The 26131-nt window shown below is 37.6% G+C and overlaps 1 protein-coding gene across 2 annotated transcripts in view; it reads right to left on the bottom strand.

Annotated features, from left to right (window-relative positions):
* Positions 1-3591: 3591 nt before the first annotated feature.
* LOC114658059 (BTB/POZ domain-containing protein kctd15) overlaps positions 3592-26131 on the bottom strand; it is a 122459-nt gene continuing 99919 nt past the window's right edge. For both annotated transcript variants that reach the window (XM_028810082.2, XM_028810085.2), the window contains exon 5: positions 3592-4662. In XM_028810082.2, the coding sequence (XP_028665915.1) occupies positions 4504-4662 (159 nt within the window). In that variant the 3' untranslated portion in view covers positions 3592-4503. The remainder of the gene's footprint in view (positions 4663-26131) is intronic.

Here is a 26131-nt window from a genome sequence, read left to right as displayed (position 1 = left end):
TAATAGGAAGAGATCTGTCAGACCCAAAGTCACAACCCCGATCAGAAGACAAGTTTCTGAGGGCCACTAGCTTGCCTGAAATGCACCTCACAGCACAACAGCTTCAAGCACACCTTAACAGTGGTCAAAAAGAGCAAGTCTCAGTTCTTCTGTGCTGCAGGTTTGACAGGGGGAGTGGCAGTAAGAAAGCCATTTCTTAAAGGACAATATCAAGCCTGGAAATGCTGGCTGTGGAATACTGCAGACTGGAAGAAAGTCTTATAGACTGATGAATCAAATTATGAAATCTTTGGTTCATCACACAGAATGTTTGTATGCAGTTGAGTTGGTGAAAGGTTGGTTCCTCAGAGTGTGACACCAACTGTTGAACATGGAGAAGGAAGCGTGATGGTCTGGAGCTCTTTGGCTGGAGGCAGTGTTGGTGACTAGTACAGAGGGACTGGCATTTTGAATGAAAAGGGTTACCACAGTTTGCTGTTATATCAGCAAAAGATGGCTACTTTGATGAATCAAGAGAAAAGCCAAGCAAAATGACACCTTTTATTGGCTAACTAGAAAGATTACAATATGCAAGCTTTCGAGGCAACTCAGGCCCCTTCTTCAGGCAAGATGTAATGATGAATCAAAAATGTGAATCAAATTTTGTACACTTAATGATTCCCTGACTTATTTTTTTATTTGCCATTCTTTACTTGTTCTATGCTTTGATTAAGATTATTAAACTCCATGAATTTCCATAAAAACTGAAAAAACTGAGGTGTTCTAAAACCTTTAACTGGTATGGTAAGACCTCACAGTCCTGAATGACTGCAGCTTTCAGCTCAGAACAATACAGACTACTGCCTTAAAGGCTGAAATTGAAAAGTAAAAACTAAATATTCAGATTCTAGTTATGTTACTGTCACACAATATTTAATTTAGAAGAAGTATTTGCAGGACCAATAAGAACAAAGGATCCTTCATCTCACTGTTGGTTTTATTGTTTAGTCTGCTTTTTCTCTTCCTTTGTGAATGTGACTTCAAAACACTTCTCAAGGCCTGGCACTCCCTGAGCTCTCTTGTCTCTAGGGTGGCCCACACCTATCAGTTTGCCCCCAGGCCTCCTTCTGCAGACACATTTCCTTTTCAGTAAGAACTCCACCTATCATTCACTTTGCCATCCTGCTTAAATAAAAACACTCAGCAATGCCCCCTTTACAATAAGAAGCACTGCAGCTTATTCAGCTCATTTTAAAAATAAACACAAACACACATGCCCCCTTCCTGAATCCCCTGCTAGACAGTCTCCCTTATTCAGTCATGAAACTACAATAACAAAAATGCTTTTCTAAATGTCTGAAGTTTTGCAAGTCTGGCATGGCTCCTTTGTTCTCAGGATCATTTTGACAATCAGCTAGTGCAGATGCTGTTAGCTAAGTCAGAGAAGCAATTGATTTTCTTAAAAGATATACAATTTAACAAATAATACATGCCTGTAATGAAATAAACGCTCAGGTTTTAATAACATATGGAAGTTTACAAATGGCAGGATGCCATTCAGTCCATCAGGCCCTTACAGATTCCCTGCTCCCTAAGTTTGTCGTTGCACGACTCCATAATTCAAGATTAGTGTGAAGAATGGATTCTGTTGCCTAATTGCATAAAACTTTCTTTCAGTTTAGGTTACACCATATAGTCTGGGATCAGGGCAAGGGAAGGACAATGCTTTCAGTCAACAATGGCTGCTGGTTTAATTCAAAATGGCTTTTAATCAGGTGCCAATTCTGCATTTTTTAATGCATTAACTGAAGGTGGTTTTGAGAATGCCTGTACTGTCTTGTTCAGCTTTGATATTTCATTTTATAAGACAACATTCTTGGCTTAGTGGTTAGTTGTACTTCCTCACAGTCTGTCAGAGATCTGGGACTCCATTCCCAGGCTGCCCACTGCCTGTATGGAACAGGCTCTAGGTTGGTATGATTCTAAAGTGCAAAAAGCAAAAATAGATGGAATGGTGGGATATTTGTTCAGTTTCGTCAGAATCCTTTCAGTGTGGGCAGGTTCATGATTTCTGTTTAAATACAGATTCTTCTTACAAAACAGTCAAACTCCACTATGCAAAGACAGCAGCTAATATGATGCTATGTGCTGCATCCCCAGTTTTCATGGACAAACAACCTTTAAAGAATTTTTTTCAGTATAATAAAAGAGGAGGCCATTTTCTATAAAAGACCAGAGAAAAACTGCCCTTCATGGGAGAAATGTGATAGCTAAGCACTTCCTTCAGAAACAGGTCGAAAAAGGTAAAGCTGACTGATGTTTGTGCCAAAATGAATGCAAGCAGTTGAAATGCTATGACATAAGCAGTGTAGTTGTAGATGGAATCCTCCAGACTTTATTCTTACTTTACTTTATTCATTTTGGAATTGGAGGAAAGAGAATTGAATCACAAGACAGAATTAGTTTCCAATAACAAGTTCTGCTGAACAGCAGCCATCTGCCACTGTGGCCTTCAAAGAGCAGAATTGAACATCACTACTCTAATTGTTGCATCACAGGAGGGTTATTAAAAAGTATTTTGTTAAGTGAATTTTAGTGAATACTGTAAACTGCAAACATTATTCACAGTTAATAAATTATTTATTGTGAAAAGCATGATGGGAACATGCAGACGATTATGTGACACAATATGAATGGTTAACTTCTGCATACAAAATTGCGAACAACAATTATTGGCGGCAAATGGAGCTGAAATCTTTCCAAAATGTGCTGAGACAAATCGGTGAGTGTTCGGTAGTAATCTCTGATGCTGGTTTAATTATAAGATGTATACTGCATGTGCTCTCCAGATTTATTTATCATTTGGTGCCTGTACAGTTTATTTACTCATTACTTCCAACCTAATCCAACCTACTTTTAGAAAATGTAGCAAGAAACAAAACACCTGCCTGGGATAAAAAAAAATATGATTTACAAGTGAAGTGTTAATGTGGAAGGGACTTCGGTGTCTTATTTGTGGGAGAAGTGATCTTGTAAGTTAGACATAGCTGTGTTGTTGACGTAAATGTAGTGAGCATCACTATTGCCAGAGGGTATGTTCTAAATGCTGCTATTTTTAAGTCCTTTGCACTATTAGGTCATACACACTTTTCTTCTAATTGCCTGATGTGGCAGCAGAGATCTCCCGCCATCATTCTCAAGCAAAAATAGGCTTTGTTAAAGTTTATGAGTCACATGTACTTTTTGGACACGCATGTATGGGAGGGTGAGACGTCTCTTTTTCTTCATTTTGTCCAAGAAGAGGCATGTTTGTGATAAATGTTTCCTTATTTAAAGAAGTGTTGTCTAATAATGCATACACAACTCTCATTTCACAGAGATCTCCCCACATCAACAGTAACTCCCCAATAAAGGTGTCCTTCAATAGTTTCCCTAATTATTTTTCAATTCCCATTACAAAACAAATTTCCATTTTCGGACAGTAAAGACAATCAAAATATTCAGATTCCTAGCAATAAGTATGAGCATGTCTGTATGTACGTATTTATGCACAGTGAGTATGTGTGTGTGTGTCTATATATATATATATATATATATATATATATATATATATATATATATATATATATATATATATATATTCACACACACACATGTTGTGCTGGCTTTATATCTAAGAGCAACCTCGGAAAATCCTTCATGTATTGGAAACTTAAAAAGAGCTAAACAAATAAGGGTGAATGGGAAGGACAAATTACAATGTATAATTCATATTGTTTCTAGCTCTCACTATATATATATATATGTATATAATATCTGCAAAGTGAATTAATGCTAGGATTATGTAGAATATGTTTAAATATAAATTGCTTCAGTCATACGTTGGTGGGATAAGACAGAGCTATTCCAAGTATAATAAGAGATTGGGGTCTTTCCTCTGTACTGGTTGCCATTTCAAGTTGTTTTTAAATGTTATTATTAGGTACATATTCTTGGGCCCCATAGCACAGCCAAACAGTGCAGTATGTGTCTCTGAGCAAAAGAACAGTACTTTGTCTTTTGGAGAAAAGATAGCATCCTCCTGCCATTGATGATTTTGTTGGGCTGTACTACAGCTGTCATCCAAGGATCTGCAAATGGACAAATACAAAGTGTCAGCCAAAGTGAGATCCACTCTTTTGGAAGCCAGCCCAAATGTTCTTTGTTGTGTTGCCTACAGAGGGACTGCACAGCAGAAGAGGGCCAGCATATTGTGGGTTTGAAATGGCGACTCCTTTGTTGACCACCATTACACTTAAATAACACTCATCCAGAATGTTGTGCCATCTGGCTCCTTCTAACACTGCAGGTCATGAGATTACATTCTTGTAATGTAAAACTGAGTGCCCTCAGTTCAAAATAATTGTTCGGAGTTCAAGACACCCATTTATAAGAGCAGCTTCAGTAGCTGGCAACAAAAACAAGTTCAGGTTCATCAACTTTGTTGCCCAAATTTGCTGTTTGAAGTCTTTTTCTCTGGTGGATTTAGTCCAGGGGCTCCTGCTTTATCCTAATGGTGGTTGTCGTTGGCTGACATCGTCTGTCTTCACGACAAAGAACATACTCGCTAAACTGGGATGAATCCACTCCCCCTCCACAAGATGCCACCACATTGAAACCCTTCTGAAATAGCCTCTCCAGCACCTGCAAGGCACAAAAAACAAAAATTTCTGATGAAACTTAAACATTAGCATATCTTTATAAAACATTAACATTAAGGTCTAAATTAGTAGGATGTCTTATTTTCTAACATAAATTTTGAGGCAACACCCTTAGGGCTTATCCACAGCTAAGGATTGTGTGTTCTGTTTTGCATATTGTACTTACTTCATTTTTGACACCCATTGCACACCTACCCTATCTGGAAGGGGGTCTCTCTCTCTCTCTCTGAATTGCTTTTACCAAGATTTCTTCTCTTAAAGGTTTTGTTTGGGAGTTTCTTTTTGCTGTCAAAAAACTGGGCCTGTTAAAGCCTAATGAGGCATTCCTTGTGTGATTTTGGGCTATACAACAAATACATTTTATTGTTGTTGTTTTTCTAGTGCTTTAGAGCTAGACCAGAATGCTCCTAATCTTCTTCAAAAGTTACTTGCCATTATTTTCAAGAACAGTATTCACAACTAAGTATTTTAGCAGTGAGCAGTTTAGAAAATTCCTGAATGCAGCAGTTTCAAGCGTTTTAAAGGCAAATGCTTGTTCCATCGAAATCAATGGGAATGTTCATAAAATGCTGGTAAAAGAAAACAAAAGCGTTTTGGAAGTGTTTTACAAGACGTGCTTTGGTTGTCTATTAATGGGTATTGAGGGACATATTAAGGTACGTTGTTTTCAATCAAGTGAAAGGAATTCAATAAATGTTATAGGTATATATTTAGTTTTAATCAGGTTAAAATTTGGAGGAAATGCTTTAACAAATAGGCAGAGAGGTAGCGCAGAGCTCTTCCTCACAATGCCACATGTGCTCATGCATTTTAGAATTATTGGTATTATTGAGCATGTTGAACTGAGTAGCATTACCTCTTTTAACACTGAATACTTAAAATGTGTCAGTGATACTTCTCAATTAAGAAAATATGTTTAGATGGTTTCAAAATATCTTTAACTAATGATTGGATTAAAACTAAACAGAAACTTTATAAATGCTTGATTGGACACAGCACACTGTTTTCTTCTGGGCTTAGTGACTGAACCCTGAAAATGATTGTCTCACCTTGCACCACGTGTACTTCTTGTCTTATACTCAATGCTGCTGTGATAATCTCTGCCTCCCAGTGACCCTAAACTGGGCAGGTTAAATTTACTTCTTAGCTCATGGAGGATTAAATGTATATGAAGACAATGTCTGTTCAATACGTTTGAGTTGAGTACCACTCTGTATGATAACCCCATCCTCTTCAGCTGTTACCAGATAATCGGTTCATGCACTTGGAAAATATTGAGCTGACAGCAGCAGGTGATTTTTTTGTGAAATAACACAATGTTTTTTTTCACATTTCACTGCTTACATGCTTATTAACACTTGTGTATAATTCTGGAAATTTTCAGGATGCTGTCGGCTTCATACAGTGTCAAGACTTGTCCTCTCGATACCCTTTACTGCAGAACAAGCATTTACCCAATATGTGTGCTCATGATGCTGATGACACTTGTTCTTGAGTACTGTGATCGCCAGGATTAAAAGCACTACAGTCATAGAAGACATTCAGTAAAAATAACAATCACTTCACAACACAACTCCTCACAACCTACAACATGGAAATGACATCAATCATATTTTCCTGCTTCTCTGAAAATGAACGCTTCTTTGAAAAATGTTTAAAAGAACACAAAAAACACCCCCGAAATGCTTGGGAAATGATTATAAAATGACATTAAAATGCATGAAAAATGCTAAACAAAAGTATGAATCAACCCGAAAAGTGTACCACCCACTGATTTTTCCATACCTTCTTGACACTAGACTGGGTCAGAGTCAACACCACCCGTAAAGGGCTCTGTAACAGGATGAGCTTAGGTGTTTAAACAGAGAGGAAATTTTAGTTTCTAATCATCCTGAAAACAAGACTATAGACTTTGGAAGAAAACCTCAAGCCAGAAATACAGACATGTAAATAAAGAGCATATAAAAGCATCACAACACACCATCTCGCATGGCCAAACAATGCCCCACTGCATCCAGCCCATCATTCATAAAAATCACAAATACTCTCCATTGTAAATGTTCTGTTTTCCCTTCTTTTATCAAAACATATAAAGATATAAAGTTAGGATACGTGGTTTAGGTATAAGGAGTAGGTTGGGCTTAAGGCTCCTGGCCCCTCCTACCCAGGTGTATTGCTATGCAGCCTCTATGGTGTAGTAATCGCTTGATGGAGAAGCAGTTTTTGCTGCGCTGGAGCACTGGGATTCCTACTTTGATATCAGCCTATCTAGTATTCCACTTGCTATGTTTTGTCAGTCCTTGCTTTGTTTTCTAAGATTTTCTGATGCTTTGACTTCACTTTAGACCTTTGAGTTTTCCCAATTGGACCCTTTTTGCTTGATTTGGATTTTTTTGGTTTTTTGTCTAGAAATATTTGCCAGTGACTTATTACCTTGTCTGTCTTTGACCTCCTGTGTAATGGATTCTTTTTTTGGATTACAGACATTTTTGAATAAATCAATGGAGAGAAAGATTGTGACATCAAATTACAGAACAGACTCCACTGCAGAATGCCCAAGAGGGGGTGGGCGGCTTACTTTGTCTTTAAATTTGCTGGTTATAACTAATTGCGGATTTATTTTCTCCAGGGGCGGTGCTAACTGGAATTTTTGTTTTGCTCTCCTACATTGTCAACTGGCAAAAAGTCAACAATTAGTGCTGGACTCCATTTATGACACTTTGCTTTACTGTCTGTTTAAACAAATCTGTGTCTTTATTGTGTACTCATTATGTAATTAGTATTTTGCAAAGTTTGTATTTGTATCTACCTGTGAAATTGTCACAGCGCTCTGTGCCTGCACTCAGTGAAGAGTGCTATACAAAAGAAAATCTGAATTGAATTTAAATCATTTACTCATTCAACATGTCTGGTTCTTCAAAAGCTCACCCATACTTCCATTCTTATTTTAGGGCACATGGTCAACTGTGCTAACACTTCTTTGTGTGTTGCGAGTTAGTGTAATGTAAAATTATTGACTTGCACTTTTTAACAGAGTTGGGTACAATTCAGGAATGAACTCAACAATTCCAATTCAAATAAGGAAATGGAACTGGAATTCAAGATCAACAACAGGAAACTGAATTGGAATTGAACTGGAGTTTCAGGAAATGGAATTTAATTCAGTGAAATTCTGCCGAATTCCATTTATTTGCTGCTTCTGAGCATTGTACATAGGGACGTACACGTGAACTTTATTTATGGTGTCTTACAAATACCAAGTAATGTATGAAAAATAGTTGATGAAATGTAAGTAAATAAAACTGAAACTATACATTAACAATTTATAAATGATGAGTGACCCTGGCCATAAGTATCTGAATATACTGTTAATACCAGTGATTACCAGTTTAATGTGATAAATTCTACTACTTGATATACGTCTCAATCCACAAAATAATGAGTCATGTTCATTTATGTTTTTCATTCTCATATATTCACCTTTTATTGCATCAAATAACCATGAATTCCTGAAATTTGGAATCACTAAGATTGCATCTCTTAGGTCTAAATATCTGGCCAGCAATACTGAACACACGTTACACAAGAGCAGATGAGGCAGGAATACCTAGATACTAACATGCAGTTTGAGCTAAAAAGGGGAACCTATTCTGGTTGCCCTTATAGTACAAGAGAGGATAAGACTCGTCAGTATGGCATGGTAGACTTAGGTAACTTCGTACCTTCTTTAATGCTGGTAAATCTGTAGATGTGAATGGGATTTGGGTGTCCATAAATGCAAAGAGTTTTGTTCTCTTTTTTGGTGGTGGAGAGCAATCCTTTGTAATTGTTACAGGGTGAAAGGACCTTCTTTGTTAGAATGCCTTTGATGTTTTTTTTTTTTTGTTCTTTATTTCTCCTTATACAATTTCTTGTATTAGGAATTTGTTAGTTTTTGCATACCCCTTGGGGTCAGAGCACAGGGTCGGTCATTGTACAGCGCCCCTGGAGAAATTGAAGATTAAAGGCCATGGTCAAGGGCCCAGCAGAGTAGGATCTCTTTTGGCAGTGATGGGGATTCGAACCGGCAATCTTCGGGATACCAGCGCAGATCCTTAGCCTCAGAGCCGCCACTCCGCCCTTTTGTCTTTCTCCACCCATGCAATCCAGTGATCATACACTAATCAGATCCTCAAAACAGTTCAAGATCATACACAAAAAGTAATCCAAGGTCAATCAAAATCTGTCCAATCAAACTCAAAGAAAATCTCCAATCTCATTCCTTCATCATGGGCCTTAACTGGTTTTCATTTATACTCATAGGTTATAAACCTACAGCTTGCATGTAATTTTGGGAAACATAGTTTTAACCTAATTTAAGAAAATGTTGTGAGGGACATTAATGTACAGAGTGACACATGTAAATGAGGCAATCAAATTTCATATTTTACTTTGTGATTTGTGAAATTAACATGCATAATGCATAAAACATACATTAGTCTTTTATTTCTTTTATATGTTTGCGATTTATGTTATTCATAATATTTAATGTACTGTAGACTATTTAGCAAATCGAGTCAAATTATCTTTGAAAGTGGAATTTCATGGAATTTATTTGAATTCAATTCCATTTCCATTTCCCTTTAGCTACATTCAATTCTAATTCCAATTCCAATTCCAGGAAGTGAATTTGAAATTACCACGCATTCTCAATTAAATTCATGAATGACCCCAACCCTGCAATTTAAGGTAAACTAAGGTACTTTCCTAGAGTAGACATCACAGATTTCTTAGTACTCAAAAAACAACTTGGCTCAGAACTGCCAATGTCACATGGTGTACATGGTGAGAATTACTACATGCTCTTGGTGTTGTCTTAGCTTATATAAAAAGCAGTATTTCTTACAGAATGTGCTAAAATTTAGGAAGCTATCTATGTAAAGGCACAGTGCTATAATGTCCAGGAGTCTCTTGCTAGAACTGGCAGGCATATACTTCATATGTTGTTCTCGAGTTGTCTGTAGCCAGTCCTCAGTATGCTCGGGAAGAAGTAAAACTCAAAGGTTCCCACAGGCAACTTGCACAGCCTTCGATTTTCTAACCTCTTTTCGTGAACACATCCTGTGTGAGCAACTTTCTAATAGTACGAAAGGAGCACTGCAGGAGGGACCAGCTGGAGACAGACATACTGCAAGGCAGTGTTGCACCAAGTGCAGCTAAAACAGCAGTCGCTGGCACACTGCCATGCCAACCTTTGTGACCTAATAAGTCATTCTTATGAAAGGCAACTCAAGCAGATTTGCCCTCACTGCACCAATAAGCTTTGACCTGATCACTTTCCCTTAATAAATAGTCTGTAAATAAGTGAACTTGCACTTTTTTCTTAGCACATGCCAAATGCCTTGCATACACAGTGGAAGTCTCTGCTCCAAGCATAAATACAAGTGGCTGCTGAAACACCTAACAGCATGTTGCTAGGGATCTGAGCTGGGGAGGTGCTGTGGTGTACTTTTGACTTGATGGCCACCCAACCCACTTTGGGAAAACAAAGGGGCAGAACAAGTTTGTCTAAGCTTGGTGTCCAGGGTGAGTCATATGACCTCTAAAGTACGCTGAACTCATCAGCCTCTGGAGAGCTGCATGCTCAGGCTGGCGCCTTCAGGCTGACTTGCTGGGGGCGGTTTGTTGACTCACACACACCTGCCTCCTGCAGCCCCTCCTAAAGCTATTTAATAAAACCTGTACTTTGAAATGATGTTGGAGAAGGTTTGAACAAAACAATGCCAGGCTCACCTGAGGCCTGAGCACATATTCATGCATCTGATGGGTGGCATTGATAGCTGCATCAAAATGGGTGGAAATTTACAGGGAAGGCACCTAGTACTTCAGTATTTATAAAAAAAAAATGCAAGGAATGAAATGAGGCCTTTTGCTCAACAAAGCCTGTCTCTTGCTCAGTCATTGCTTTCGGCATTTTTATAAATTATTACACAAGTTTAGCTGTTACAACCTGAACTGGCAAAAAGTCCTACTCTTTTTTTAGTCTACTAAGTATACTTCACATACTTTGGCACCTTCCCTGCCAAACCCAGTGTTGGAATAAGCGGGTCTACAAAAGGAATGAATATTTTGATATATCTTTAATAAAATTTGGGGATTAAAATTAAAGATCTATATACAAGCAATAGTAGCTGTGGCTTAGTGGTTCAGGAGTTAGACTGAAAAACACAAGATTACTGGTTCAGTCCTTTATAATGGATGTGCTGTGTGATTGTTTAGCAAGTCTTTAAACCACCTGCACTTCAAATGTAAATATATACAGTATATAACGTCACGCACGCATGCTTTTTGGACATCTTCAAAACTACCACAAAAGAAAACGTTACCACCCTGAGCACAGAGGGAACGCTCTTGCTAATTACATCTTCCCTTTTTGCTCTCACTTCTGAGGTTTGAACAGCAGTGGGCTCGCATCTCTCTTTCATTTCCTTCAAGAAGCCCTGCCCCATTTGGAGCAACCAAGACTTAAGCGCTGTAAACATAGGAAGCCTTGGTTCAGTTTGGAATCGATGCTGATGAAGGCAGAAGCTTTCAACCTCTTATGTTTGGCATAGCACAGTTTTTGCATACTCGTGTGCCTTTTCATTTCTACTTTTTGCCAGCAATGATTGCTAGCCAGGTGGGGATCAGTTGGTACACTCAACCCTTCATATGTCTAGCTGTTTTTTTTCTACCTCACAATTTATATAAATAATATTTTAAAAAATATCATGTAGCTCTGTAGTTTAGGCTATTAGTAGTTCCTGATAATTTGAATTTTAGACTACTTTAAATAAAAGAATCAGCTGATCAAACAAGCAAAATTGCTCAGTTTGAAAAAAATATTCTGTCATTCATTGTTTTTATTTAACTAAGCATTACGTCCATCGACATTCTCCTTCCTCTATTGATCCTTTATTTCCCACCATTTCCTGGCTCCATCAGCCTTTCCAAGGAGAAAAGAAAAACCTTTTGGCTCCTGGGCAGTGGTATTGTCCAGCAGCCACATCCTACAATGCTGCCTAAGAATCTACTTTCAGATTTATGGGGGTCTGACACTGCAGGGTCTCAGTTAAAGGCCACTCTGTTGCTACATCAATAGAAATGTGAGAAGAGCCTCTCCTTTAACTTGCACCCTGGCAAAGAACCTGCACAAACCCTTCAGCGCTGGTACTTCACTTATATAGTAATAGAGGTTTGCTTCTCATTTCCCCAGTGTTTTGTATTATTTACTTACAAATGTATCCCTCTCTGTGTACTTCACGTTCTGTACAGCAGTCTTTTTTATGGAACAAAATCTGAGGATATTTTGCAAATGGGGTCTCACATTCATTCTTTAATATGCAATGGAATTTAGTCCTTCTGCAATATTACAGGGCTCCAGTATACAAGTGTGTGTTAATATTGGCACATATTCGAATATTGAAATAATTATAAAATGTTCTCTTTGAAATATACTTTTTATAATGAACTCCTGCAAAGACTGGCTCTTCCTGCAGAAAAATCTGGTTCCAGCAATATTCCAAGTGTTAGGGAGGTGAAAATTGAATGTGGTATTTGAAATGGAGTCATGCTAAGTTACCGATCAACATAAACATCACATCCTGTAAGTATGATGCTTCTGAAGATGGTTAACAAGAAGTTTAACAGACCTTCTGAAATTTGTGAAGGGTGTTAGCAAGGTTGTCTGTTACACTTATTTTTTTTTTTCACAGGAGACAAGTCACATGCACAGTGGAGAGACCGAGAAGAAAAAAAAATGTAATTCACTGAAGATATTTAAAACTTGTAGGTATGTTACTTAAACAAGAGACAAGACAATAAGAGACAAGACAACTCAAGGAAGACTTTTTATACAAATTATTTTTGTGTTACGCCTTTGAACGATTTTACCACAAGCTGGTGAGCAAATTTGCACAGAGACTGCCAAATGCATAAAGACGAAGGACTCCTGTCACGTCTTGGCCTTTCTTCTATAGCCAGCCCTAACACTTTGTTAAAAAGCTTACTGAAAATATTCTTCCCTATAGAGGTTTTAGGAAAAAGTCTTTTATACGCAAAATCCTATTCTTACTGTGTTTAATATTTTATTCAGACAAGTCTCATTAAGCTAGTTCTAAAAGAGTCAGCCAATTTAAATGAAAGGAAAAATAAAAGCAACTAAATATTTCTATGCCGGAAGACCATGCTTGCAGATTAGTGCCATAAAATCCAATGATTTAACTCTGTATTTATTTATTACACAGCTCTTTAGAGTGAGAAATCAAAAAAACAAAAAGAAAAAAATATTAAAGGTCTTGCTTAGGGGCAGTACAATGAGAGTAGCTCTGAAAGTTCACAAGAATTGGTGATAAATGCATTGGACATAAAAATATTCCCATTTGCTTTACTTATCATTAATGCGTCTGTTCCCTTCCTGCACCAACAAAGAGTCAATTAGGCTCTGCTGTTCTGCGTTTCGTCTTGTTGCGAAAGTCAAAAGGGAGAAATACTTATTATGGAACACAGCGTGTGGATAAACAGATACCTCTGGTTAAATGGGGGCTAAAGTTTCCATTTGAACTAATCACATTTAAATTATTACCGACCTCGGCCTTGTTTTTTTTTTTTTGAGATTTTTTTTCCATGCATTCATGCTGGAATAAAGTTGGCAAAAGCTGCTGCATGCATCTAATACTAGTTAACTCTTTTTAGCTCACACAGCAATTGAAAACACATATGTATCTTTGTTACTTTTCTGAATTTGGGTCATTGCTATTAAAGGGAGGAGATACACCTCATTGATTGAATGCATTAAAAATGTATTTTACATATGGGCTCATAAAACTGGAAAGCTGCACTCTTGGCGGGTTTTCTAATTGACTGCTACAATTAGAACAAATGAACATGCCAATTTTCTGATGAACCTTTGCTCTCCAATTTAACTTAAAATAATAAGCAAAATGATGCATTTGAAAAATAAACAGCTATCATCTTCCTTTTATCTGTATTCTGTGCACACAAATGCCATTTATTCTAAGCTTATAGAGTTAGTATGATGTGGGGCACTAAACTAAGATGATCATTGACATCTAGGACTGCGGCATCACTGACTCAAACTCATCTGCACTCAGGCTGACAAACAGATGATATTGAGCTGGCAGAAGAGGAGTTGGACCTTGGGTTTTAGGTACAAATAACATCAGAGAGCTGAAAGAACTTGGAGCCATATCTCTATGGGGTGGAAAGATCTTCACATTGGGATAATATATGAAGTGAGTGTAAATGCCCTAGTATGCAAGACAATCTCTAAGTCATATAAATGAATCAGCATAAGCCATCAACTCTGAATGTACTGTCTGAAACTAATCACAGAACAATCCTACAGCATACATTTACTGGTTATTTAGTCCAAAAAAGCTTGCTAAATCTATCCATCTAATTTCTCCAAAATAACATCAAACTGAGATTTGAAGGCCCTGAAGTCCTGCTCTCTAACATACTACTTGGCAGTTTATTCAATGTGTTTATGGTTCATTTTGTGAAGAAAAAATTTCTACCAACAACACAAAATAAACTATGAACAGATGTAATGGAATTAGCCACAAAGAACTAGCCCTGTATCATAACTCCCAGATATCTACCTCTATGTTTTAGCAAACCATTAGTCATTACGAACAATTGTTTTTTCTTTCTTGACGTTGTGCACCCATGTAAATAGAGCAGCCTTTCACAATTATTTAGTGTCACTAAAGTCAACATACTGTCAACATTTTGTTGGTCGAGATAACTCAGTGTTAACACTTTGTTTAAGAGTATAGTACCTATCCTTGTGCCAACCTCATTACTCAGCTTAAAAACTGCATCTTAACACATGGTAAGCATTTTGGGTAGAAACCTTTCAGTTATAAGAACAAATCTTTGAGAAACAAAATAGAAAATATTAGCAGCGGCATCACTTCCTAACTGCTAGACGGTGCGCAGTTCTAGAAGAGTACATATGGGGCCAATGTGTCTCCCAAACAGTGCAGGCAGCAGCAAGGCAACCAGGGAGTCCTGGCTTTTTATGGCTAGTTAAAAACGTGGCATTCCAGGAGCAAAGGGAATACCATCTTGGATGCTGGAAATGACCAACACATAGCATTTAAAGCCACTTCATGACTAGAAGTTTAGCGAAGCAGAAACTAGGTTGTCTGCAGTTGGTAAGAACTTGACTGGTGTGAGTAAGAGAGGACCTTTATTCTGCCAGGTTGTAGGTAATGGCAGGAGACAGTTTGAAGGGATAAGAAGAGACATAGTCAAATAAATGTGCCTGTAGTTCATACCAGTAAATCAATAGTTTCAGAAGTCAAAACCAAACATACTAAACTAAATTGCAGTCAAGATATCATAAACAAATGCCAGAAGCCAGAAGCACTATATAGCTAGAAGTCACATGTAAAATTCTGAGTTACCATAGTCTTGGAGAACAAGGTAGTGGATGACAATGACCTTTACACCATCACGATTCTGATATCATGTACCACACTATTCTGGCTGTTTGTGTTTCACAGCTCCAGATAAAAATTCATCTTAAGGAGCCAGTGACTCCTAAAAGAAAAAAATTAGGAGCCAATAGCTTTGATTTAAGAGACAAATAATAAAATGTGTAAAATATTAATGCTTCATTTTTTTCCCTTTCTAACCTTCATGTATCTGTGCCTAATTATTTTCCTTCTCATGTGCAGTGCATCCTTGTGATTTTTGTGTCTGCCTTAATGATTTGGGTAACTGAATGGCATTATAACTTTCTAACTATGTACAATCATTAACACTAGTATCCCTGAAGCCTATGAAAAAACTCGTAATCCCAGGCCACCTTAAATTCCTTCGCACCTCTCCATTAGCATCATTTGATTTGCAAATGTGTCAATAAGCACAAGCAGCCTGCTATCCCATCCCCCACACCGCCGCAGCTCAACTCGGGCAAAAAGTTCTCCCAGCTCAAGGCTCTTTATCTGCGTGTGAGATGCCTGGAGCTGTATAGGGTAAATAATATATCGTTATTTGGAACACATGCAATTCATGTGTGTTCCATGTCTACAACGATCTGTGTAAATGCAGGATGACAGGAAATATGAGGCAGGCATTGTTGAACACATAACTAAAAATGAAATGTTTTTCATGTTTAAATAATAATTGACAAAATGTAGACATGAAGTATATAATGTGTGAAGACTTAAGTCCAAATATCAAATAAACATTTTCACAAAAGGTACATGTATAACAAAACAAGTGCGCTTTTAATCAAGAATATAACCGAAGAAAAAGAAATCGTGTTAGGATACAACACTGACTCAACCATTTGGGTGGTGCAGATGTAAGAACTGCTGACTCAAAATCAAGAGTTCGCAGGTTTGATTCTGGGCGTTTCTGGGTTTGAGTAGTGAGCTGCTCTTATTGTTACTATATACAGTAAAAACATACATTTGATTTGAGTCTGTAACAGCCAGTGTACATTTATGGTACTTATAAAGGAATTTAAGGTAGCCTGGGATTCCAAGTTTTTTCGTAGGCTTCAGGGATTCTAATGTTAAGAATAGTGAATTTTATTCAGGCTCTGAGTCTGTGTCACTGACCATCCGAATGTGAGTGGCAGATGGCCATCCTATGTAATTTGGTCTTCTTTTCCTTTTGTTTGAAGTGAGCCAGTGTTTGACACAGGGCTTAGGATTAAACTGTTTAAGAAATGGGTTTTCTGTGTTGATCTGACTAAATCCTCTAAAGCTGAGACATTGAGAAAGTTTCGCACTTTTGATACTATACTGAAAAGCCATGTTCACACTAAGCTGCTCAAATAGGCAGAACAAGAAAGATCTCATCAAGATGTAGAATATTGGGGAAATCTGTATGATTAGCTTCTTTTTTAGTAAGAGTATCTGCAAACTTTTCTCACACTGTCCTGTGTTAACCAAGTTCAGAAAAACAGAATGTGCCCAGTAAATGTGGGGCAACCAATGCTGGGTCTTCACTGCAGAAGGTGTGCATGTAAAACAGCCTAATTCCATATGCTTGCTTTTGGGGCTGAAGTGGCAAGTTTTCCATATCAACAGTAGTAAGTCACAGACTTTGTAATTATTAGCTGTCCAGTGTTCATTTTGAAAGCAGAAGACAGGGGACATGCACTTCTATGGCAAAGGCCTAGCCAAGGAAATGTGTCCCCTCGAATGTATGGAACAGAAGGGCACAGTAGACATGAAAGTGATATAGAAGACTTTCTTCAATCTTTTTAAATATTTTTGTACATTTTTTAATTCCAGTATTCATCAAGTAAGCAGCAGGCAGGAGGCACGCATTTCTATAGCTTTACTCTAGCTGTGGAAATGAGTGCCCCTCCAGTGGATGGGACAGAAGGCCATAGTAGACATGAAAGTGATTTAAAGGGTTTTCTACAACCTTTCAAAATACATTTTGAAGAATCTTAGCTGTCCAGTTCATTTAGAAAGTAGCACACAAGGGGCTCTGTTCCAGCTGGGGTAATAAGTGTCTCTTGCCATGGATAGGGCAAAAGGGCATAGCGGAGAAAAAAGTGACTTCCTAGATTCTTTTAAAATAGGTTTAGCGTAATTTTAGCTGTCCATTGCTGATTCTGTAAACAGAACAGCAATTCAACGTCAAAGAATCAACTGTGGAAATGAGTGTCCCCTCCAATGGATGGGACGGAGAGACACATTAAACATGAAATTGATATTGAAGACTTTCTACAGCCTTTTAAAATAGAGTTTGAACAATTTCAGCTGTCCAGTGATCATTTTGCAAGCACCTTACAGAGACATGCATTTCTACAGCAAAGGCTCAGCTGTGGAAAACAGTGTCTCCTCTAGTGGAAGGGAAGGTGGGGCACAGTTGATAAGAAAGTGCTATAGAAAACTGCCTGATAGGCTTATTAAAGACACTGTGCACCATTTTAACTACCCAGTGTTCATTTCACAAGGGGGCACAGCAGGTAAAGATTACCATTGAATGCTTTCTACAAGTTTTTTAAAAACCTTTTGATCAGTTTAAAACTGCCATCATCAACTATGCATGCAGTATATGAGTTTTATAAGATAGTTATCTTCCCCCAATTTAAAGGGGTGGGCATGACAGGCAAGGGATTTTTTTTGGACAGAACAATTTCATTCACACGGTTTTAATCACTCATATGACAGAGGTGAAATTTGAGTTCCACAACAAAGCCTTTGCTGTGGAAATATTTTCCCCTGTTTCATCCCCAGAAAAAAGCTACATGTGTAAATGTTTAAGAGCAAGTTACCACATAGGGCATGAAAGTGGATTAGAATGTTTATTCTAAGGATTTGTCTTTTAAAATGTCTCTGTACAGAGTTCCTGGGTGTCAAGTAATGAATTATTAATTATAATTATTACTATTATTAATATTTTATAAAATCTAATTTTACATGTTTCTTTGTTGATGAGCTCCCATTTAAGAATTTATTGGTAACACAACAAACTGTGCACACCAAAATGACTGAAGAAACAACTAACATGTGGTGTTTTTCAATACCATTTTAACAAAGTTTACTATCCACAGAGCTGTCAGGTAAATCGATAACATGTAATAAACCTGCAACCTAAGAACGTAGACTTTGTGATGTCGCTGTGTGTGAGGAAAACAGTGTGCAGGCGCCTGCGTGTGCATGTTTACTGATGGACAGGCTGGTATTTTGCACAGAGAATCAGTTAAATCAAAAGAGAAAAGGCATGCAAAGATGCGTAAACAAGAGTAGATCCGTGACCAGTATTGCCAGGTCAGAGATTTTCTCCCCCAGTATGGCTATTTTTGATTGTCATCCGTGGGAAAAAAATATAAAGTTTCGTGGGTTGCGATTTTTTGGGTTAGTTTTTAAAAAACAATGTGGTATTTTGGGCTATTTTTCAACCCATCCCCAACAAATTTTTATCATGTTTTTCATCCACCTGGCACCGCTTCCCCTGATATTAGCATTTGTATTATTATTTTTTTTCTTTTTATGGCCGCCACATCAGCAGCGCTGCGTAGTTATAAAAATTTTGTCTGATGTCACTTTTGCTATTTCAAGTATAAACCAGCCTTTAGTAGCATGCAGCTCATAAATCTCCAAGGAGGAACCTCACACGTACCGACACTTATATTAATAGCACATCTGGGGCCTCATGCATAACGCCGTGCGTAGAATTCGCACTATCTATCTATCTATCTATCTATAACATGACGAAAGCACAAAAGCCAAAATGTGCTTACGCACAGAAAAATCCAGATGCAGGAATCTGTGCGTTCGCCAACTTCCGCATTCTTCTGCTACATAAATCCCGCTCAGCGTGGAAATAAATGCACGTGCACGCGCTTGCTGTCCCGCCCCAACTCCTCCTCCTACGCCTCTTTGAATATGCAAATCAATATAAAAAGACCTTAAGCCCGGCGTTCTGTGAAAAGGCAATGGCAAAAGTACGAGGAAAAATAGAAGTATTTCAGCGAATACTAAATGGAGGCAAAGAAAAACGTACTATTTGTTGGTTTAAACAGTTATATAAGCAACAAAAGGAAGTTGATCGAGTGACATAGCGTGTCGGAGAAACTGGAAAGCTCAAGTTCACAAAGTCGCACAGTACCCGAAATAAAAAAGTTGTCACATATCAAAGTCGGCGTGAAAAGGCGAGTCGTAGCCCAACGTCTGAGTGTCATATGAAAGCTTATTAGGGTACAGTGAAAAAAACACGAAATGTCAACTTTAATCTCAAAATTTCCACTTTAATCACATAGTTTATTTTGTCATTAAAGTAGAACATCATAAACTTCATCTTAAAATCGTTTAATTTACTAGTTTCTCAAATCCCATTGTAACTAAAGTAGCACGTTAAATGCTTTGTTTTGTATTTGATCTTATATGTGCTCTATGTGCCTGAATCACTACGTGCTCTTCCTCCGACAGGACACAGAATCCATTAAGTTCGTAATATTACAGCTCTCTGAATAATTAAAATACTGAGAAGTATACGTGATATCATTTTAATGATGATATGAGTTAAAGCATGTTAACATGGGAACACAGTGGTGCAGTGATTGTTCATGTCTTACAGCAAGATGCTTGCTGCGCCATGCGCGACCTTCGATGAAATAATTTATTACTGAAGTACTGTCTCTTTCAAACGTACTAACCCCCAATTCCTGTCCTTACTTTTCTTTCTCCAAATACCCAATCGCCACACAATCAACTCTGTAATAGACGTTAAGCCATCTGTAAGCTTAGAATGCCGATTCTTCAAAACTTTTAAGGAACATCGATATATCTTTGTAATGTTTAATTATTCTATCCATCTATCCTTCCAGTGTCGCGCCAGCCACAGCATGAAAACAGCGCAAGGCAGGATCAAACCGTGAATGAAGCTCAAGCTCGCTAGCGCTGCGGCACCGTGTAGTTAAAGTTTTATCTGTATAATGTAATCAACATATTTTGCTGCATTTCATCTTAAAAATGATATCGTCATCATATGTAAATACGCGCTTTATAAAGTGGCTCAGGTTGTGCAATATTATAACTGTATCATAAGTACAATTACCTCACGGTAACTTGCAAGTACAAACAGTTCTACAAGGAGCACTTGAGCCGCCGTCGTGGATGTGGATCTAAGAAAGGGTAACCACACAGGAACAGTAGCACTGCTTTGATGCTGGGTGCCGCCAGTCTGCAAAACCTAACGGAGAACTTGCGTATGACAGGGTATGAGGTACCATGGAAAAGTGCCAAGTGTAGGTTTTATACATCGCAATTTGAACGTGGAAACATTCTTATGCAACATTTCTGTGCGTACGCACCGTTTATACATGAGGCTCCTGATCAACAATAAAATATGGCCTGTTACAATATAATTGAAATTTCAATGATTTCATTCACCACTGGAGAACTAAGTAGAAATGATAATTGCCAAAGCCTATTTTTGTTTGCAACTGTTAACAAAATTGTCCGCAAATTGGGGGCACTCATAAAATCTGAAATATTGTGGAAAAGCACAACAAAATACCTCAGATATATTTAACACTGAAAGAAACATTCTCCATGGTAAAAAAAAAAAACTGGAAATGAACTTAAACAGAACTACTGTATTTAGGAAGATGCAAGTCTCAGAAAAAAATGTATAAAATAACTTAGATCTTAACATTTTTCAATCCTGTAAGTCCCAATTGGGTTCATAAAGGAGAAGAAAATACCCTTGCATTGCATTCCTTAATTAGATTTAAACATCAAAAAGCTGAAGAAGACATAATGACAATTTATCACAAAAGTTAAAAACCTAATTATTAACAATATTGATATGATTTCCAAGTTCATGAATTCAAGGCCACCAGATATGCTGGTCATCCAACCACACCCTAAAGGCATGCAGTTTAGGTTGACTGATGACTCTGCTATGAGTGAGTCAGGGTGTGTGTGCAAAAGAAAGTGTGAGCTATGATAGACTGTCAAACCATTCAGGGCTGGATCCTGTCTTGTCCCTGATGCTGTTGAAACCTTAAAAATGAATTTGGTATGTTGGACAATTGACGGAATGGATGGACTTCCAAAACTTGCAAATTTTAGATTGGGCAGTAACAGTGAGTGTGAGTTTATGTCTGAGTGTATCCTGCAATGGGCTACTAGTGCCTGCAACGTTCCAGAGGACGTACTGTACTGCACCCTAACAATGGATAGTGGGGGGTATTACTAAGTTGGGCCAGAAGTAATACTGTCATTTTTTTCCTTGTATCCCTTTCTCAGTATTTCACTGGCACTATGGGAAGTGCCACAGGATGATCTCTTCTAAAAGGTTTAATGCCAAAATACCTCCAGTACTAAGCCTACAAACATTTACAATAAAATCAAGGATAGGCTTGGGTGTGGCTTAATTGTTTACTGGGCAAACCTCCAGAAAACAAGCTAAATGAGTTTTGGATAGATTCTGTCAGTTCTTTCTCTTTTTTGTCATTCTTGTTTAGTTTCTTTTTAAATATGTTTTGTTTTATTATTCCCAAGGACAACGAGTGATGTAGTCTTAATTACTCAGAACATTAAAGAGCATGACTTGGGTGTGGTAGGATTGTTTCATTTGTCATCTTGCCTCACAGTTTTGAGGTTGATTTTTTTGTGCCCTGTCTTTTACTTGTGACAGAAAAGCAAGGAAATCATTTGTGAAAAGTTTCATTCAGCTTTAGCAGATGGTGAGGAAGAAGATGGGCACCCTATATTCATACACTGAAGCCTTAGATCGCATGTTATTCCTTTTGACGTTTAAAAAAAGGCAGGATGCCAGTCCATTAACAATAAATGGTCCTTTTTATAGTTCTAATGTTTTGTTTAAAATTATAATTATATATATTTTTGAAGAAATTCTGATAACTTGCATAGCTCTGTCTCAAGGCTTCAGAGTCTATTCAGGTATACACTGTGTAATGACATGGATTATACTAAAATGTTTTGTTAATACATGTGGCCAATTAAATATACTGTATGTCATTAAATGCCTTTAAAAGAAGGATAAACTAGTTTAAGATGTTTAAAAGATTCTAAGTACAGTATTAAAAAATGCAATACATGTATTTAAACTGCTTTAGGCAGTCGGTTTAAAAGTGGAGTTATATCTTAAGAGGGAGTAATACATAAATTATGCATGCAAATTTTTTCTTTTTTTCCATTTTCCACACAACACACTGAGGACTTATTTTTTCATTACCTCATTACTGGAACACGCAATGTTCTTCTGGAGCATGCAGTGAGCCAAATGGGGTGGGTGGGGATTGTGAGGTTGGGTTGGGGGTTGGGAGAGCTGCAGGGCTGTATTTGGGTTACTTCTGTGTGGATCAGCACAAATGATTGAATGGCACAGTCAGAGGTGTGTCTTGGTGACTCGGTCCCAGCCTCAGCCTCAACGCCACAAGCTGCATACTGGTTTTGATTCACACTTTAAACAGAAGAGGCCAGGGGACAGGCAGACATCAATTTCCATTGAACCAACCCCCCTACAGGCTAACACAGACCTTGTGACATGCTGCATGATTTTACTCTGTGTGGCAAGAGCTTGTTGCTGCAACTAAAAGATAAAGCATTTGCCTCTGTCCTCTCACCTTTGCATATTATGTGGAAAAAACCCGAGGCCTTCGTAATGTCGTGTAATCATCCCCCCTCACCCCATAACAGTACTTGAAGTCAGGGAATTCCTGAGGGATGCCAGTCTTATTTTGTAATCCCATGATTTGCTGAGCTATACTGCAAAAAAAATGAAACACTTTTTGAAAAGAAAGCAGCAGGATGTCAGGCTAGTTGGTAGCTCCTGTATTTAATATTAATATCTCTGTAATGAACAACTTTTTTTTTTTTTTTTTAGCTGTTCTTACATTTTGGGATCCAGCACATGCTGGCAAGTAGAGGCAGTCTGGCAAATTGGGGATGCATTAGTAATATTCCCACACACCACTGCCGTGTGCAGAGTTATAGTCACTTTCATCCTGAAAGACATACAAAGGGGTCACCTTATATTATCACCTAGCAAAATATTCCTGATGATGCTGTCTCTTTGAACATCTAAGGTCCTTTTTTAAATTTTGAAGAACAAGTACAGTGATTGGCTAATTTAATATGAGTTCTCTTTTGAGTAGCACAGTGCCACAATCTGAGTTAAATGTTTTCTGTACTGTAATCCATTTAAGGGCAGTGTGGGGCCTCCGTGGGTACTGCGGGGGTTTCATGGCTCCAGGGCTCTGGGCTCATTTCTTGGACTTAAAACAACAATTTGTGGAGTTTGCACATCCTCCGGGTGCTCTGACTTGGCAGTTAAATTGAACTGGTAAGTGTGTGGGTAAATGTGCATGTGCCTTCAAATATACTGGCATCTCATCTTGTACCTGATGCTCCCAGGGTAGCCCCTCTGTAATATGGCAAAGTAAGCTGGACGGATGTAAAATCCATATTATGGATTGTAGAAGTCAGAAATGGCTACTACAAGCCCTTTTCTGATTTCATTTTTAATAAGTACTCTATAATAGGTTAGGAGTAGTGCACATGAGATCTTGGGGTGTACACATTAGCAGGATCCCATTTAACTGAACACTTAGAACACAAAACAGTAAAAACTATCCAAAAAAGTAGGCACTTTTCCATGCAAAGCTGATAAGACACCTAGATTCTGCTGTTCATTATTACTTTAAGTTCTTTAAGATGTGGAAGGGAGCCATAGTATCATTAAAAAATCCACACAGACATGGGTAGAATTTGGAAGATTTACAGTATGTGGTTCCAGAACACCACGAAAATGCCAATTTTCTGTATTTGCTTGCTCCAGATTAGTTTAATCCTTGTGAGCCCAATTTTATATGATTCACGTCATCTTCTCCTCTTCAACAACCTATACAGCTAGCATCTCATTTCCTTTATCATTTCATAAGTGCAATTACTTTGAAGCATAATGTAATTCTCCCTTTAATTAATAGTTTTATTATTTCATTTAAAAGAAAATGACCAATAATTCCTTTTATAATAGATATCATTACTTGCACCTCCGGCAATGGTGTAACTTTTATTTTGAAAGTGCATAGACAGAAATGAAAATTTTGTATCATGGATTTTGAGATTCGATGGTGTAAATCTTCTCAATTTTGCATCCCTGAGAGATGCTTACACAAGAAATGCTATCTCTTGACAAAAGTACATTACTCTATTCCCATTATTTTTAAATCTGTGTTAATAAGAGAGGTTGGGGCATACATTTATTGAACACTTGTCTTGAAATGCTTTTACAGTTCCAGAAAAATACAGCGATATAAAGCAATCTGGGCTTTTTTTGTCAAGTTTCATTTGACATCCCAAAGATGTGCATGTTGTTAATTGGCCATTTCAAACTGTTGAATGTGGCTGTCAATGTGCTCTGCAATGGACGCTTATCCTGCCCTTTCTGGTTTATGCTTTATGCCTGCTTTATGGTGCCAGATTTGCTCTGTCTCACCACAACACTGCAATGGGCAAAACTGTTTCAGACGATCTTGTTGTTTGGGGAGGGAGTGAACCATTTGGCATATCATGGATAATTAAAATGAATTACATTTTCTACGAATATGTGGTTCTGTGTGATCACTCATATTTCAGTTAATCCCTTTAGACAATTAAAACTCCCATTGCCTAAATAATGTCCTGCAGATTAACTGCCAGAAAATAAACAGCCCTGAGTACAGTAAGGTGGAGTCTGGTTTGTTTGCAAAATGACATGGAATGACATTTCCTACCTAAAGTGGTATCTTAACAGGCAAGTCAGGGACTTACAAATTGTGGACCAATAACCATACAAAACATTTGGGTTGAAGCATTTTACAGGGAAAAACAGCTAGTCATAATAAGGAATATATAGTGTTTATCCTATGTTGCTTCTTCTGAATGACTAGTTTTGTGGCTCCAACATGCAGATTGTCACAGTGTAATAGATGGTGCTCATACTATCATCAAACTAACTTATATATATCAATCACATGAACAGTCAGTCCATAAACAAAAATCTTATTTTTGATGCCTGCCTTCTTCTTACTCAATTACCTGTAACATACAATTTTCAAACCTGCTCAATCCATTTCTGGATTATGAAAGAGCACAGCTAATCTCAAGTTTTATTATAAAAGACTAGGGGGCTTCGCCCCCTGCTCGCTACGCTCGCCAACCCCCGTGTTTAGTTTTCCGGATACACACTTTTAAGATTTTTTTTTCTTTGAATTGTTGCTATTTCATTAGTTTCACTTTTATTTCAGAACTTCTGTAAAAACAATATTTGTAATCTTGCGAGTCCCAATATGCTGAATCTTTTTAATGCGGTCAGGACAGGTTTCTCTGTTTGGAATTTCAGCACAGACAAAACGATCTACATCATCAGCAGTTAATAATTTTTTTTTTACAAAGTAAAAAAGTAAGTAGAGTTCTGCATTGGACTCCTGTCTGTAAAGTCGTGCTATTTTCCTCTCACAGTTCCAAAAGTACATGGGTTTACCAAGGTGATACCCCAGCTTTTGTCTAGGTTTTTGTACAAGGGCTAGACAGAACGTTTTTGACTCCTGGGGTAAATTTAGCTTTTTAAATAAGCAGACAGATAAATATATATACATGAACAAAGTAACCAATAAATGCATGTGCGGTAAACTCCGTTTTTGAAATTCTCAAGATTCTTTCTTTGTCACATGCATAGTTATACAGGACAACACGCAGTGAAATGCATCCTGATCCACTTATCAAAAACTGTGCAAAGTTAGAAGAATATCAGTTAGATTAACAAAAAGTCATAGATTGAAAGATAACAGTATAGTAGAACATAATAAATAAGTAAAATTATGTGAATAAAGTAGAATTAAGTGTTAAGGTGCAATAATGTAGTAATTATTGTGCAAAACCAAAGTTAGACTGGTGCATAGTTAAATGAGGCAGTTTGTT

Source organism: Erpetoichthys calabaricus, chromosome 9, assembly GCF_900747795.2.
Source record: "Erpetoichthys calabaricus chromosome 9, fErpCal1.3, whole genome shotgun sequence".
Taxonomy (NCBI): domain Eukaryota; kingdom Metazoa; phylum Chordata; class Cladistia; order Polypteriformes; family Polypteridae; genus Erpetoichthys; species Erpetoichthys calabaricus.
This window is presented reverse-complemented; position numbering and strand designations above follow the sequence as displayed.